General features: G+C 43.4%; 4 protein-coding genes across 13 annotated transcripts; 3 read left to right on the plus strand and 1 right to left on the minus strand.

The window, feature by feature from the left end:
• Positions 1-213: 213 nt before the first annotated feature.
• LOC6528828 (oxysterol-binding protein-related protein 9) lies at positions 214-9,266 on the minus strand. 3 transcript variants are annotated; one of them, XM_002089824.3, is made up of 15 exons: positions 8,845-9,266; positions 7,233-7,361; positions 6,489-6,725; positions 6,338-6,415; positions 4,776-5,019; positions 4,541-4,664; positions 3,182-3,583; positions 2,974-3,125; positions 2,813-2,914; positions 2,582-2,756; positions 2,391-2,526; positions 2,243-2,329; positions 1,700-1,821; positions 1,506-1,611; positions 214-1,452 (listed from the first exon to the last, which is right to left on the minus strand). In XM_002089824.3, the coding sequence occupies exons 1-15, from the start codon at positions 9,010-9,012 to the stop codon at positions 1,366-1,368; spliced, it is 2,349 nt and encodes a 782-aa protein (XP_002089860.1). In that variant the 5' UTR covers positions 9,013-9,266; the 3' UTR covers positions 214-1,365. The 3 variants fall into 3 exon arrangements, with proteins under 3 accessions (XP_002089860.1, XP_015054248.1, XP_039227276.1); XM_015198762.3 differs by lacking the exons at positions 4,541-4,664; positions 4,776-5,019; positions 6,338-6,415; ... (1 more) ...; positions 7,233-7,361; positions 8,845-9,266 and adding an exon at positions 3,812-4,248; XM_039371342.1 differs by lacking the exons at positions 214-1,452; positions 1,506-1,611; positions 4,541-4,664; ... (3 more) ...; positions 7,233-7,361; positions 8,845-9,266 and adding an exon at positions 3,812-4,261 and having other exon boundaries at positions 1,696-1,821.
• On the plus strand, positions 5,210-6,483 carry LOC6528829. The gene has a single exon (XM_002089825.3). It carries the CDS (start codon positions 5,351-5,353, stop codon positions 6,308-6,310), a length of 960 nt encoding a protein of 319 aa, XP_002089861.3. The 5' UTR covers positions 5,210-5,350; the 3' UTR covers positions 6,311-6,483.
• LOC6528830 (elongation of very long chain fatty acids protein 7) lies at positions 7,472-8,765 on the plus strand. The gene is made up of 5 exons (XM_002089826.3): positions 7,472-7,627; positions 7,685-7,793; positions 7,918-8,011; positions 8,066-8,312; positions 8,368-8,765. The coding sequence occupies exons 1-5, from the start codon at positions 7,612-7,614 to the stop codon at positions 8,700-8,702; spliced, it is 801 nt and encodes a 266-aa protein (XP_002089862.1). The 5' UTR covers positions 7,472-7,611; the 3' UTR covers positions 8,703-8,765.
• Positions 9,267-9,492: 226 nt separating the features above from the next.
• LOC6528831 (protein telomere ends associated) lies at positions 9,493-16,164 on the plus strand. Of its 8 annotated transcripts, XM_015198585.3 has the most exons (11): positions 9,497-10,127; positions 10,182-10,496; positions 10,548-11,363; positions 11,418-11,456; positions 11,521-12,285; positions 12,340-12,786; positions 12,842-13,081; positions 13,142-13,748; positions 13,813-14,338; positions 14,393-15,312; positions 16,001-16,164. In XM_015198585.3, the coding sequence occupies exons 1-11, from the start codon at positions 9,715-9,717 to the stop codon at positions 16,022-16,024; spliced, it is 5,112 nt and encodes a 1,703-aa protein (XP_015054071.1). In that variant the 5' UTR covers positions 9,497-9,714; the 3' UTR covers positions 16,025-16,164. The 8 variants fall into 8 exon arrangements, with proteins under 8 accessions (XP_039227275.1, XP_015054072.1, XP_002089863.1 ...); XM_002089827.4 differs by lacking the exon at positions 16,001-16,164 and having other exon boundaries at positions 9,495-10,127; positions 12,845-13,081; positions 14,393-15,954; XM_015198587.2 differs by lacking the exon at positions 16,001-16,164 and having other exon boundaries at positions 9,495-10,127; positions 12,343-12,786; positions 14,393-15,954.
• The last annotated feature ends 60 nt before the right edge of the window (positions 16,165-16,224 follow it).

Below are 16,224 nucleotides of genomic sequence, written 5' to 3' on the forward strand. Positions count from 1 at the left end.
CAATGGTAACATTATTTTTGTTACAATTCAAATTTTACGAAATGGTAATTTAGTGTAAATGAGCAAATAATATAACATATGTAGACCGGCATAAACTTCATTTCAATTAAAAACCTATAACATTCAGAAATATAATAAAAAAGTCTATGAATGATGTGTACATTTCAAAATTGTTTAGTATTGGTAAGCCCGAAATATAAAATCCATCACAACTGCTTAAAGAACAAATCGCTTTATTATCAATACTCGTATCCGTTTTAATCAATCCGTTTGGGGTATTTGCTCAATTTCTTGATTAACACGTTGGTTAAAAAGAAAATTGAAAAAAATATATACATGTTATACCTGGGCTTGGATATAAGTTCCAATTAAAGCCCTCGGCATTACAATTCGTTTAATCTACAGGGTAACTAGTTCGTTAAATATTACTTTAAATCAATTTCGAAGCGTATTTACTTTATTCGTTTCATTTTGCGTTAACTTTGCGTGAGAGTAGTCGGTAGATTTGCTGTGTGGGTGGTGTTGCTTCCTGGCTCGTAAGTTAAAAATTAAATTTATAGTTAACTTTTAAATGTTTCTTGGATTTCGGGTTTCAATTGTGTTTTATTACAGTACGGTATAAAGGTATGTCTGCAGCGGACTGTTAGTAAAGCTTTATTTATTGTGACAAGTGGAATTTGAAACATAATACTAAAGGTAATTGTATTTAATTTATAAACTATGCGATCGGGAAATCATTGTGCACCGTGTTTTTAAAGTCCGTTGGTCTGTTGAGGTCTTGGAAACAAGCGAAGGGGCAGTATCTGTCAGATACTAGCGTGTCGGTATTGTATTTTGTCTATAGCAGAATCTTTTATTTCAAAAATAGAGTCTCTATCCTTAAATTACTATCATTTCGTAATCTACAACTTTTGATATATCCCTTTATGTATTGGATTTCTTTCTTTGTTGCTAGTTAGTAAATGTAAGTAATGTAAAAGGTGTCATTGTGTTGCAGTTTACTGCGATTGCCTTTGAAACACACTAGTACTTAGTAGTAAATAATAATCGTTAATTGTGTATAGAAACTGTGAGTGTTTGTTTTTCTGTCTCCGCTGAGCTGTCGAGCTTAACTCGCGTTTCAACCTAATGAGCAGAGCCTTTTTTTTTCCTTTTTCTCTGTGTATATTATTTACAATTAATAACCAGACCATGGAGGCTTTTCTAGATGTTGCTCTAGCTTTTCCTGCATTCGTTACGTCGTATCATCAGTGTTGAGAGGTTTGCGCACTTGTGGAATTAAACATATAGTTGAGGCTCGTTCTTGATATGATCCATATAAATAGACGTTTTTGGTGTTGTTGCCCTCGATGTCAGTCGGAGGCATTATCTCTTGGCCTCTTTCTCCTGCAAATACATGCGCTGACTCAGCGGTTTGGCGTAGATCCAGTTGTCGCCCACGGGCTTAAAGTGCTGTGGAGGAATATTATCTGTAAACGGATTAACATTATATCGGAGTGGCGTACCTTGTGCTCCCAGGCCAGATCGTATTCCTTGCGCACCTTGGCTTGATCTCGCTGCTGTTGCTCGACAACGAATTTGGCAGTTGTAGCGCGCTCGATGTCATTGAACCTGCGGAAAGCAACGAACAAAGAGATTACATTTTCAGGCCGTGCAATTGAGGGTCAGGGGTTAATTGGCAGATTGGTATGCTGTTTACTTGAGTCCCGCTGTCACTTCCTTCCAAACGCGCCGCGATTCGTACTCATCCTGCTCAACGATTGGTCGAACTTGTTTCTTAAATATGGGTATGCGATTTACGTCGACGAATACTTCGGTTTTCTAGAAAATTCAAGAGATTCATTCAGATTCACTATGTGGTCAAGCTGATTGGGACTGGGTGTAATACTGAACACACAACAATCATACATATACATAAGTACAGATAGCAACAATTTGAATACAACATTGGACAATCAGGCATAGGATTATTTTGTGGGTTCGATTTTCTAGACAAACAAAGTAAACACACAGTGGAAATGCTCCCGAGCTATTTAAGAGAAAAGCAGAAGAATCGTGGATAGTAAGTAGAGGTATAGGTGGGGTGTGAAGGGTGGATGTGGCTGTCAACTCGTGGAGATGTTTGTTGCAGCATTTGGCGCAGTATGCGGAGGAAGAAGTACAAGTAAAGGGTCAACATTTACAGAAACAATATATAATAGTACACTACAAACATAAACCAAACATATTTTGGACCACTTACGTTTTTATCATGCCACTTGGCCTCCATCAAACCGCTCCACTCGCCGGAAATAGAGACAAAAGGTTTCTTTTCGCTGGGCGCATAAACCTAAGAATTTTCCGAATTAATACAAAATCTAGATGCACATTAAGAGTTCAGAGCTAGTCACCTCTGCAGAAATCCTATTACGTTTGCCGCCATAGAATGGCTTGGTGAGGAACTCCACGTTGGCATAGTATCCAGATTGTGGGCACTTGATCTCCACCGAACCGCCGAGCTCAATCCAAGGCACCGTTAGAATAGACCTAGGTTATGGAAATATTCTTAAGTTGTCTGAAACCAGAAATACCACGTTCTCACCTGCCGTAGCCGTTGGGGAAGGTCACTATGTACTCCTCGCTGCGATCCACCAGGGTCACAACGCCTTCACCAATGTTATGAACTCCAATGGAGAGCCCCAAGAACTTCGACTTGGTCCAGACATGTGCCGCAAATGTTATTTTTTTATTGTAATGCTCCGCATAAAAGGCAGAAACTGAAACAAATAAATGCGTATGTAAAAAACATAAAATTTTTTTTCTTTTGTATTACTTGGCGGATGGTGAGACACTTGCTCAGCTAGAAATGTGAGTTGATCCCGCCGGCACCAAGGCACTGGACCGTCACGTACCTCCTGACCGTCTTGGGATAACCCTAATATTAAGGAAAACATGTAAGTGCTGGTCCACAGTAGCTTGTTTCGCATTTCATACCAGGAATGTCCCAATGGCACTGAAATACTTCACCCAAAATGGGGTTGTACGGCTTCTTGGCTACTGCACTTTTGCGTCCAGCATGGTAAGCACTCATATACCAGCGGCAGACCTGGACGATTCTGTCGCGTGGATCATCCAGATCTGATATTCTGTTGGGTATGATGCTTATGAGTTATATCATTAATTTAACGCCTTAAAAATATACTTTATAAACAGATCGGGATGAGCAAAGTAATCGGCGTACATCTCCAATAGCGAGCGGCGCTCCAGAATAAACGTGGGCAGTACCACTTTCGTGAGGTCCATGCCGATTTTAACTTGGGACAACAAGTGCGTGATCATCGATCCGTGCGCCTCCATACTGAGGTCCGTCTCTTCCTCCTCCTCGTACAAGGCGTCGTAGTCTATCCCATTATCATAGCTGGCACTTCCAGAACTTACGGCGGTCCTTGCTGTCTTAATGCTGGTGTCCGCATCGGCAACGCTTTCATCGATCTCTGGCAGCGTTTGGGGGGCAACTGAGTCGTCCAGAGCCACTGGCTCGGCAAATCCATCCGGTGCCTTTTCGTGGGTGGGGGATGTGGTTTCCGCAAACCCACGCGTTGCGCTGTTCAATGAAAAATTAGAGTGAAATCAGGACTTGTTGATTAGGATTCCTGCGATATCTTGGATAAATCTTTAAGCATAATGTGCGTGTAAATCCCTAGGCACAACAGCATCTGCAACCCGCATCCGTCTCCTTTTCCACCTAAGTTGCTGGCTTCATTTACAATTAATGAGGGAAACACTTACGTCGACCTGGCACACATGTACATTTTATACTGTACATTCTCACCTCAGGCTAACACGTCGGACCCACTTCTTAAACATGGTTCGAGGGGCTGATGCTGGCCGTATTCGTTACTGCACTCCTAGCAGCCGCATAATTCCGGTCCTAAAGCGGAAGCTCCCGAATCGAAGCGTAGAAAAAAGCCGCCGAGTGGTCTAGGCCATTACTGCAATCAAGAAAAACTACTGAAAAATCCAACTGAGAGCCGAGGGGGGCCACTTCCACCCAAAGCAGCTCTTTGACGCTGCGAGGCGATGACGAACGAAACTAGAACTGACAGACATACACAATGGCGACTTTAACTACGACTAGGCCGAAGGATGTCGATGACGAAGCGAGTAGCCGACGACAAAGCGGTGTCAGCTGTGCCAACAAAGCTTCGTTGAGAGCCAGTTGAGGCGGAGGAGAAGTTTTTGTATTTATTATTTACACGCGACTTGACAGAAATTACAGGCTGCCCTCAAACTACGACTGCGACGAACTTCGGGCATTGCATTTTGCATGCGCTGCTTAGGCGCATGCGTCTTTTCAAAGGATAAGGAGGAGAAGCAGTGCCGGAGCGGGGGATTCGGACTGCGGGCTATGAATGCGTAATATTAGCACGCAGAACACATCACACATAACATAGCACGTTTTGCCGGCTGCCGCATCGCATCTGATTGATGGCCAGTCGGCGCACTTGGTCAAGGGGCTGTTTTAGTTGCTACTTATAAAACCTGCAAGTGGTCCACTTACCAGCCAATCGGAGAGCTGCCAAGGCTGGTGAAGGGATCGTCGTAGGCATCGTAGAAGTCCTCCTCGCCCTCGCTGCTTGAGTATGAGGTCTCTGGCACAACCAAACCCAAAGGAGCGGTGGTGGCTGCCAAGATTAATGCCAGATTATTGGGGGTAATGCAAATTGAGATTTCGCATTGATTTCGAACAACTTGACCCTGGCTCTATGACCAGTTGCTTGGCCAATTGCACTCACCGTTCTCAGTGGCCGAGTCATCCTCGTCGTCGACCAGCTCACCCTTGCCTATCACTTGACCCTCCAGGGGCATCTTTAGGCCACCTGCCTGTATGTTGTTACAACTGCCCATGGCAACTCCACTGGTCGAGGAACTAGTCGAAGCAGTGGCCGGTGGGCCGTTGTAGATTCCATTTATGGGGTGGGCCATGTTTTTGGCAATCTGCAGGCTGACAATCGAGTGTTTAATGTGATCCAGCATGGCCTGAAATGAGAACTACGGATAAGCCAACGGGAGTGGTGAAAAAAGTGGTACGGCTTGGCCAAAGTTTGCAGAGGAAGTGAGCAGCTGCCATAGTTGGCCAGCTGCCGGTCGATTGACATTCTCTCAGGCCTTTGCATCTGGTCGCCTCTTAACCCTGAACTTGCATTGGTAATCGATATGAGTGGGCGGCCCAGTGGGCCTAGTAATACGGTTCGAATGACAAACTTTACTAGGATAACAAAACACACAATCCCGCAACCGGACTCTAAATTCCCAGCACTGCCAGAAAATCAAATTACATTTTAAAAGCTACAATAAGCGTTAATCCGCAATGGAGTTCCTGGACCCAAAGCTCCACAGCATCGACAAGTTGTGCGCACAATTCGAAGAGTATAAAAAGAACCGTGATGAAGAGCATTCGAAACTGGAGAACAAGCTGAAGACCAAGTTCAATTTGGATGGCGATCTTAGGGAGCTCAACATCAAAATGGAAACACTGCGCGTGGGAATGCAACAGCTGGATGACCAGCAGAAGTTTCAGTCGCATCAAAGAAAGCTAATGTCTCACACGATGTTCAGCACCATTGATGCAGATTCTTCAGATGAAATTCAAGTCCCTTCGGAGGACAAAGATACTATCCCCAACAAACTTCTGATAAAGTGCGAGGTAAAAAATTGTATATTCGAGGGCTGCCAAAGGCGAATAGACAGTCAGCTGCTTTTGCTGCACTACTTCTGTGATCATGATAACAAGGATGCTTCCTTTAGGCACTGCCTTCCCGTAGTAAAAGATGAACAGATTGTGCTTTCTTTCAAGCCAAAGAGCTGCAAGCATCATGATAATCAGGTTTTGGGCCTTCTGGCTTACAATGCACAACAGTTATTGATGTCCCAGCGGCAATGTGAGGCCTATAACAGCTTCCTGCTTAAGCAGCACTCACACCTGGAAGGTCACATCCCGTTGGTGGTGCTAGTGTGCCGGACATCACCTAATGTGGGTCTGCGAGATAGGCGTTTACCAGATAGCCAGAGAAACAGCGAGTTCGTGCTCTGGCTGGTCACACCCAGCGACGGAATGCAGCTGAACGTTACGCTCAGTCTCTACGGAAGAGATATTGCAGTAAAAACCGGCTGTGTTCTAGGTGTTCGAAAGGTTAATTATAACCAGGACGCGGACTATTACATGGCAGTCGACGAAAACTACTGGCGTCTGACGTACGCCGAAGTGGAGAAACTTTCAAACAATTTCCGTGACGAGCTGCACCTGGAGGTTTTAGTTACTGAGCCATAGGGACACATGTAACCGCAGTCTACTCACACTTGCGTTGTCCTGGAGTGCCTTGCACTTAGACTGCTCCGCCGGATCGGTCAGCTCCGCGATGCGTTTGTCCAGCAACTGGGCAGAACAGAGAAATAGCAAGAATGACAATAAATTGCATAATGCCTGCATTACGTGGCACAATACTCACGTTCGTTTGCTCAATCATCAGCTGGAGGTAGGCATCTGCCTCGGAAACACGGCGCGCCACCAACTCCAGGTGGTTGGGTCTTCTGCCGCCTACTCCGCTCCCGCCCCCTTCCTTCGTGTAGCCACCGGCGATGTAGAAGGCGCTCTGGCTGTCCCACAGACGCGACCGGTTCGCGTGGCGTCGAATAGTGTCCTCCAGGCGGCGCACCCACTGCTCCCGCTCCTCGTTGTGTCGCGCCTGCAAACGTTTGGATAGTTGGCAAGTTTAGTGGGTCCTTTTGGTTGTGTGTGGGTATTGGGAAAAGTTTTATCGTTACATCAAGGCAACAAAGTCAAACAAAAGGAAAAACGTGAGGGCCAGACAGTGGTTTCTGGGTCGCTGCCCGTATACCCTTTTCCGGTAATAGCGCGAAAATTCTGCTTGCCTGGAGGATAGGCTAACATGCTTGCTTATATCTTTTACTACGAAACCGCTAATAGTAAAAAGAAACGTGCTGCCCTCTTGATCTAATTGTTGCTTACGTATAACACTACCCGTCATAAAAAATCAATGCAACTTTGGAATTCAGAATGGCTTGGTTGTTCAGTTCATATTATAAACAAAGTTGAATTTTAATTATTACAGTAATTTTTTTACTATTACATAAAGCAGTGAAATAATAATAATACATTATTATGGATAAAGATTTCCATAGACCAACATTGTTGATCCACTTTTACAGTACTTTACTAAGGAGGAACTTACCTGAAAGTGAAAGGTCTTATGGTCCACAGTGATCGTGAATGTGTTGTCCTCCTGATCGTCGATTCCGATTAGAGCATCCTTTAAGCGCACACAACCGCGCCTTACGCCCTTAATCATCTTCTCCTTCGACTGTAAGAGAAATGCAGTCGGAATTAGGCTAGTTCAGTTCATTAATTCGCAGCTATTGCTGTCAAAGGGTTATTACGCGTGCTAAAAATTAATGAATTCTAATCTATGCTGGCAGGGAAATAAAAACAGTGGTCGGTGTGCTGTTCACGCTTAAATGTGCGCCGGCGGTCGAGGCGGTAGAGCTACAGTCCCCCAGTCCCACGCCACTTGAAGGATACAGGCCAGCAGAAGCCGAACACAAAGAAGCAAAATGGAGGCGTCAACAAGTAAACCCCTTTTGGATTAGTATAGGAAACTGTCTCATGCCTTTAATCGTATTGCAGGTCCAAATTTTCAGCCGGTGGTGGACATTCCTGCGTTGTATAAGGATCCCTGGTACATGATCACAGTGCTGGGCCTCTATCTGTACTTTGTCACTAAAGCGGGTCCGCAGTAAGTCCACATGCTAATGCCTGCGCCGCTTGTTTGCATGCGGGTCTGTGATCCAGCATTAGCAATTCAGCGGGTCCGCTTGCTTACTTATATAGGAAACAGACCTTTAATCCCTCGCTTACAGTTTCATGGAGTGGCGAAAGCCTTACGAGCTCAAGCGCCTGATCTTGGTGCATAACTTCATCCAGGTGGTGTCCTGCATATATGTAATTAAAGAGGTAAATATTTGCAGTTTACAAAAGCAGCATCGGCTAATTGCTCTTCTCTCGCAGGTCCTGTTAATTACGGACAACACCATATACTTTTTTTGGAAATGCCGCGACGTCGGGAGCAGTCCGGAGCTCGTAAGACGCTACTACAACTTGGCCTACTTTCTCTTCTGGCTGAAGATCTCTGAGCTGATAGAAACAGTCATATTTGTGCTTCGCAAGAAACAAAACCAAGTGTCCAGGCTGCACCTCTTTCACCACTTTTCCACGGTAACGCTGGTGTACATACTGATAAACTTGAACGAAAATGGTAAGCTTGCCGGCCGTGTGACCGATCATTTCTTCAAATGTGTACAATTCTACAGGTTCTGCTGCCTACTTCTGCGTGTTCTTGAATTCTATCGTTCACGTTATTATGTACTCGTACTACTTTGTGGCGGCAGTGGCGGATAAGAACTTGGTCCGCGCTCTCACCCCAGTGAAGAAGTGCATCACAGTGACTCAGATGACGCAGTTCGCCCTTATCCTCACACAGGTTGCATCCCAGTTGGTATTGTGTGGCATGCCGCCCCTAGTGCTCCTCTACTTCACCGCCGTCATCGGAGGCATGTTCTACGGCTTTTACGACTTCTATAATAGTGCCTATCAAATCTCCAAGAGGCGCAAGAGTCAGACCCCTCAGCCAGACTCAACAAAATGATTCCCTGTCACCAAATCACGCAATAAAAGCGCACCAACAAGTGTGTATGTGTATCCAAATGTATCTAGAGCAGATAAGATAAGGCTGCGGGCTATGGGAAATTCGTTCTGGGTGTGATATGGGATTCACTGCAGCCACTCACCGTGTAATAGGACAGCAGACCAGCATTCTCGTCCAATACGAAGAAGCGGTACTGCCAGCCCTTCATCACATTAGTCCACTTGCTTAGTGTGCCCTCCAATGTGCCAGATCCACCACTCCCGCTTTGGGGGGGTATCAGGCTGGGGGCACTTCCAGTGGTGCTGGCCATTTCCTCCAGCTCCGGTGACACGGCCACCGCCTCCTCCTCCGCCTTTGATCCCTCTGCGTCCTCGTGGCTAAAGGCTTTTCTTGTCCCCGGGCGCGGACCTGCGTCGTTCCCTGAGCTCTTCTCTGGCCAGGAGCTGATGATGACGCAATGTTGCTTCACAACTCGCACCAGCAATCTGTCACAGCCTCAACTCCGCTTGGAATTTGCAAAACAAAGCAAAGCCCTGCCAACTATCGATGTACGCAAACATCGATGATTTTCAAGTCTTCCGAGTCGGAGCTCAAATGTGACCGCGCCGCGACCGCTTGAATATACCACACCTTAAAAATTGCATTCATTTAAGAAATTGTAATTTACAAATTTACAAAACAGGCTGTTTATGAAAATATGTCCCTGTAAAAATAGTACCAGGAGATTTAAGAATTGATGAAATATTATCTATGAAATGTTTAAGATCGAGTTCACCTAGTGGAAACAATCTTCCGTGTGCTATTGATAAATAGCGAAAGTGGTGTGAAAGCCCCATGAGCCTTTCAGAATTTTGCAAAACGGTCACACTGTGATATTCACCCAAGATTATTTCGCGGTATTAAAATGCGTATGCATTGATAAGTGGAAGTTGTTTACGATCGACAACAAATAAGGGACACAGTAAAGCTGTAACACTTTACACATTCCAAAATATCTGATTTCAGGACCAACATGTATCCAGTGTCCTTTGCGGCATTTCAAAAGTTAATCGTTAATTTGCCAGATATTGCAAGTGAGTTGAGAATTGCCAATGGAGACAAAAAAACGGTGGCCGAGTGGAGCCGATGGTACTACCAAGAGTTCTACCGGAATCCCAGCATACGGACACGATTCCCTTTCAAGGTAGCGCCGTGTCCCAGGCGGACACGTGACAACTTGCTGAAAGTGCCGGAGCCAGGAGCACTGTCACAAAACGAGGCTTCAGACGTGGAAACTGCAGGACCATCTCAAATAGAGCAGCCCGTATCCGACTTCCTAGTTAAAGGCAGTCAATCGACCTTCTCTGAAACCTCGAAAATGAACAATGCAGTTGATTGTGAACCACCAGGATCGGAATCTGTCGAAGTAATTGTTAATGTGGAGAGGTGGGTGGCATTATTTTTAAGCAAAGCTGATTACCCACCTTGGACTCATTTTAGATGTGGCACCTTCCGTTTTCCGGTATCATTTGAAAAATTCGAAAAGTGCATCAACAAAATGTTACTCTTTAAAAAAATTGTAAGGAGCCTAGAACACTGCCTGGTCCTCCTGTCCGATGATGAGTGTCGTCTTCGTACACTGCAAAAGTTTTACAACCGCTTTTACATGTATCCAGAAAAGCGAACCTCAACAAACTTCTTCAATGAATCGACAGAAATCCCTTTGGAAAAGTTGCTCGAATCTGGCAAACCGTTAGACAAAAAAGCGATGAAGACCATGACGGAGCTCGCTGTAATGAAATCCCTTAAGAACAAGTGAGTATGGGGAATAGTTTCGTGCTGGTTTTTACTATAAATATTACACAGTTCAATCGTCAGCTTCGAGCTGTTTAAGAAAAATATGGCAAACCTATCGGACATTGTGGAGCAAATGCAGCGGCTTGACGATAATTATGCGAAAAAAGACGTCCAGGAGTGTGCCCTAGACTATTACCTGGCGTTCTACATCACTCCGAGGATCCGATATAAATACGCATACAAACTAAAGCCATGTAATTCGGCTGTGAAGGCCTGCATGCTGTCCATTCTCGGCAAAGATATAGCCGAAAAGCTTAGGCAAAGCCTACCCCAGTTGGCTACTCCCTCTCCAGGACTTGATTCGCGCAGGCCAATGACTTATTGTAGTAGTGAGAAAGAAGGTTCATTAATTTCTCAGAACACCAATGACTCTTCACAAATCCAATCTAGTCCCAGTAAGGGCGAAGGGGTATCCCAGTTAGCTACTCCTACGCTAGAGCACGAGCTGCGTGTCCCCAAATCTCCCGAGAAGAGTACTGCAGAAGTTAGTAGCACGAATGAAGGCCTATTGTGGGCACATAATGCCCAAATTTCCCAAAACCAAGCTAATCTCAGGAACGAAGTCAACAAAGTAAGCAGATCTATGCCGGCACTCGCTACTAGTTCGCCAGAACGCGATCTGAACAGGTCCAAAGCTCCCGAGAATTCTGCTAAACTCCTAAGTCCCGAAGTCAAAACCCCTCAAAGCAAGGGGGTTATTACTCTACCCTTAGGTTTAGAACTGCCCATGCCCAAGGCACCTGAGAGGCCTGCTTCGATAACCAAAGCTTCTGACGAGACCCAATCCAGACCTGAAGAGACCAAAGATTCTACCGAAGTATCAGAGTAAGGAAATATAACCTACATTGTCCCCGCAAAATTTATAAACTACTATTTTAGGGTATTCTTTGTGACGGATGTTGAAGTGGACCTTAAAAAGTAAGAAAAATAGAAATCTTAATTTTTTTTAATTTTTAAATAACTGTTTTCATAACATTTTTAGACATGGACGCTTTATTTTTCCCGTTTCACTTGAAACTTTTCGTTATTATATTAATTATGACGAGATTATCCGACCAATTCTATTAAATAATCATGTTAAAGACGAACATCAACTGGCAAAATTAAGTTCTGATCCCTCAAATCCCCAATGCAAAAAATTTTTCCGTCAGTTTTATAATAAATTTTATGCACGCAACGATGTTCGTAAAAAATTCAATTATAAATTTAATTGCATTAATCCTAAGATGCTGGCTAAGCTTACAGAAAAAGCTAAGCCACTGGATGAGAAGGCCCTTCTTACAATGAATAGAGCAGATAATGGAAAGACCCATAACGAACCCAAATGCCAGGATTTTGCTCCTGAAGAAGCACCAGAAAATTGTCCCCCAAATCCCATTACTTTAGAGATGTTTAAACGTCATGTAAGGAATCTCGATGATATTGTTATTGAGATGCAGAAAAGCGATAAGTACAAAGAAAAAAGCAAGGAGGAGGTTATTCAGGACTACTATAAGGGCTTCTATTCTGGAACCGAGATGAGGAAGAAGTTCGCTTGCCGATTTAAACCATGTCCCAGCAGAAAGCTAAAACAATTGCTTAGTTTTCCACCGAAAATCAAGGAGGGATACCCAAAGGACCAAAATTACAGTGTGGCTTGTACCACAGAAAATACAAGTGAGGAAAGTTGCCTGCAGTCAAACAACCAAGACGAGTTCGCTGTAACCAAGAATGTGAAACAAAAAACTCAAAATATCGCTAAAGAGAAGTAAGTTGAAACTATATTTGTTTAAGATATAGTAGTAATAATTCATGTCTGCAGCAGACCAACAGAAAACGGAAATATACTGTCCAGAAGGACGCCTAATTTGGCTGACGACAAGCACGAAGAAGAAAGACTGCCATGTCCCGTATCCTTAGAGATATTTAAACGTCATGTGAGCAATCTAGATGATATTGTTAATAAAATGCAGAAGTGCGTTGAGTACAGAGGAAAATCCAAAGATGCGGTTATTCACGACTACTACAAAGGCTTTTATTCTGGACCGGAGATGAGGGAAAAGTTTGATTTTCAATTTAAGCCGTGTACCAGCAATATGCTACAACAATTGCTTAGTTATCCAGAGAATATTGAGAACGGTTGTCTACAGGAAACGAATGGCTTTGCGAGGTGTACCACAGAAAAAACCCGCAAGAAAAGTTGCGTTGAGTCCAATAGCAAACCAACGTTAACTGTTCGTAGAAATGCATTGGAAATCTTAATGAAAAGGTATACAAAAATATTTTACTCTTTTCTAGATGTATAATAAACCTTGTAATTGCAGCAGAAAAAGAACTGACATCGTAAAAGAAACAATCAAAAAACCGATGACTAAACAAAACCAGTCTCAGTTACAACCAGTGCCTAACCATGAAGACGCATTAGATGTCCCGGAAGCTGTCACTGAGCCGAATCTCAAGAATCAAGACATAAAGTCAGCGAAAATGCAGCATGAACAAGCCGTTACGGAACACTCAAGATATTGTAGTCTTCGTAATGCTGAAAGGCTTTCAGATCTGTTGAGGTAAAGAAAATTATGTTTAAAGGATTATTAAGTACATTCATACAGCATCATTATGTTTAGCAAACAGAAGACAGAGTGGAATTATAAGGCCCATAACTTTCTCGATAAATTGTTTGATGGTATCAACTGCCCAGTAACACAAGCTTTTCTAAAACAACAATATAAAAGGTACGCCGCATTCCAAGGAAACAAAAAGACAAATATTTATACCAATGCCGGCCACATTGCATCCGACACTGCTGAAGACAAAGAGCCACAATCGGATTCAAATTCAGTTGACTTTGAAGGTGTCCGCATAGCTCAAGCAGCTGACCCACAAGCAACAAAAATGCATACAAATCCTTCTAAGCGGAAAGCGTTGGAACCAAGTTCGAAGACAACGAAAGAAAGCAGCTCTGTTAAATTAAATGATTCTCTTGAAAATCCGGCTCAGATGAAAATAATCCATGCTGAATCATCTGGTAATTTAAGACACTCCCCGAACAGTTCAAAGGTCTCATATATAACTACCACTGGAATTGAAAGCGGATCGACAAAAATTCCAGAAGATGAAGCAATGGTTACAACAGACGTAAATCCTGAAAATGCAACCAGTTCACCACAGAACGAAGGAAATCAATTTCTTCTCGAAAGAGCAAAGGAATTATTTTTTGCGGAAAGTAGCAAGGTAAGAAATGAAATTTAAGTAGGGAATGCAATATTTTGACCGACCCAAATCCCATTCTAAATAGGATCACAACCTGAAGTATTTGATCTGCACAAGTGATGGGTTGATGAGAACCATTTGGCGCATACTCTACCAACTAAATCTTCAAGAATTCTCCTATTACACGAGCATTCACGATGCCGAGGTCTTGTACCAAAGCGAAGACGACTTAGAGCGTTGCTTTAAGCATGTCGTGGACCATGGCAACTGGCCTGTAAATCTATGCGTATTACTGCCACGTTTGAAGCAACTGCTTCACAATAAGGGAGTACACCTGGAAAGGCTAAATCTGTCCAATATATCGCCTAAAATAGTGAGCCCTTGGGAATTAAGTTCCTACTCGGATTTCGATCTCATCGTTGAACAGGAGTACATGCTGCGCTTTGGCGAGGAAATTGATGATGTGTTGCAATTGTGCCAAGAGAGAGAGAAACTATATGCGTCCTGTTGGGCTAATAACCAGTGGATACCACGAGTTCCACAGATCGCTGATGAGACACTGAATGCTGAAATCGGAGTGGTGGAGCCAGTTCCAGAAAAGATTTTTTTGAGTAAGTGCTCTTTATGAATAGCACCTGAACAAAAATGTAATGTAATATTTTCAGAGAAAATATGTGGCGTACAAGATGGAGATGTGACTACACCAACTGAAGTAGTTTCAGTTCCCACAAGTCCAAGGACTGTTTGTGCTTTATTATCGACCCAACATGGTGAAGATGAACTTAGTCAGCCGCCATCACAGCTCAACAGTTTGAGTTTTGTGGACGTGACGAGTGTTGAATCTGCCTCGCAAGTTTTACAAACGGCAGTCGATCCTCTAATATCCGATCAAATTGAGGAAACGTCACAGGTGCCAAAAACTCCAACTAACACGGCAGCGTCATTGCAAATGGCATCTGTCAAGCAGGAACCCATCACTTTTCTTAATAACCAACGGGCAATTTGCGAAACTGAAAAATGTCATTGGGAGCACATCAATCCCGAGGAACAGACGATAGACATAGACGCCAACGAAAGCGATGGACCAAGTCTGTCCTGCTTTGCCATACAGAATCAGAATTCCGAGGACCAAATTGATTTTATTCTAGAGGATTCTATGCCCGCAGACGAGCATGATTACGCCAAGAAAACCGATCCGCCAAAAGCCACAGATCCTGCTGAATTGGGGACCAATGAAAACACGTTGAGCGGTCGTGATAAGTCAGCCTTTCAGGTTTCTGTAATTCCTAAAAAGAGACAGGCAGTCAGCCCAGTATTAAATTGCAAGCGAATTAAACTGATGAACGACAAGGTTCCGCAACTAAGGCACGAGTTTCAGCCTTTGCCGATGGCTGTGGTCCAGAATAAAGCGGTTAGACTTTCCGGCTCTCAAGATATTAGGACTGCAAAAACCAAACCCACGGAAATACCTCCAAATCCTCAAATAAACATTACTCCATCGCAGGATTTCGCAGTCGGCAATACACTGTTGGAATGCTCCGAGCTACAAGATCTACTAGATTCTAACGATGACAGTTCTTGCAAGGTAAATAAAGAAGATCATCCGGTTTCTACCATTGCTCCTACACCGAAGCGCCATGTCGCTTCCTCTCTCCAAAGCAGCGTTGTATTCCGCGATCTTGAGCAATTCATATTTTTTAAATCGCTAACTCTAGAGCAAATAATAAAGCACCAAATCGAAGGACATCTGCCTGGGGCAACTTATCAGAAGGCGTTGGTCAAGGTCAACGATAAGTTGTGCAATGTCAGGGGTCCTGTGATCGCAAGTCTTTTTCCCTACCTCTCGTCCACGTTGCGATCTCATATGGAGCTAGTGCTCTATGATTTGGGAGAATTCTGCTACAAACACAGCTGGCCGGCACATATGGATGCCACAGTGGACTTTCGCAACCGGGTTTTATCCGTATTCATGAGTTTAAGCCCGAAATTCGCAACACTTTCCATTAACTTCGATAATGAAACCAGGGAATGGGGTACCTGCAACGAAGTCACCACGGGTGATAAGCCAATAGACCAACGGGATACTACCTTCAATGCAGTAGAGTTGATCAAGCCAAACATTCTGAACAGTATCGAAAAGTTAAAATGTAAATCGGTTACTTAAAATTCACCGAATCATTCATTATATGGCATTATTTATTATATAAATTTGTTATTTGAATAAATATTTATTAACGTTGCCTAAAATCATTTACATTTTCTGTATTTTCCAGACTCTGCCACGTTCGAGGAAGTGAATGTGTATTTATTGTTGATAATTTGCTTGTATATTTTTCGTTAAATAAGCTTCTTAGTTGTTGCCAGCTAAGTAGTTTTTATAAATGTTAATTTATATTATTAGATGTTGAATTACGTTAAAAAAAATTGAAAAAACCCATCTTTTGTTGTTCTTTATTTGTATGTACATAGTAAACCGCAAAATGCCGATTAAAAAGGG

The sequence above is a fragment of the Drosophila yakuba genome, chromosome 2L, assembly GCF_016746365.2.
Source record: "Drosophila yakuba strain Tai18E2 chromosome 2L, Prin_Dyak_Tai18E2_2.1, whole genome shotgun sequence".
NCBI lineage: Eukaryota > Metazoa > Arthropoda > Insecta > Diptera > Drosophilidae > Drosophila > Drosophila yakuba.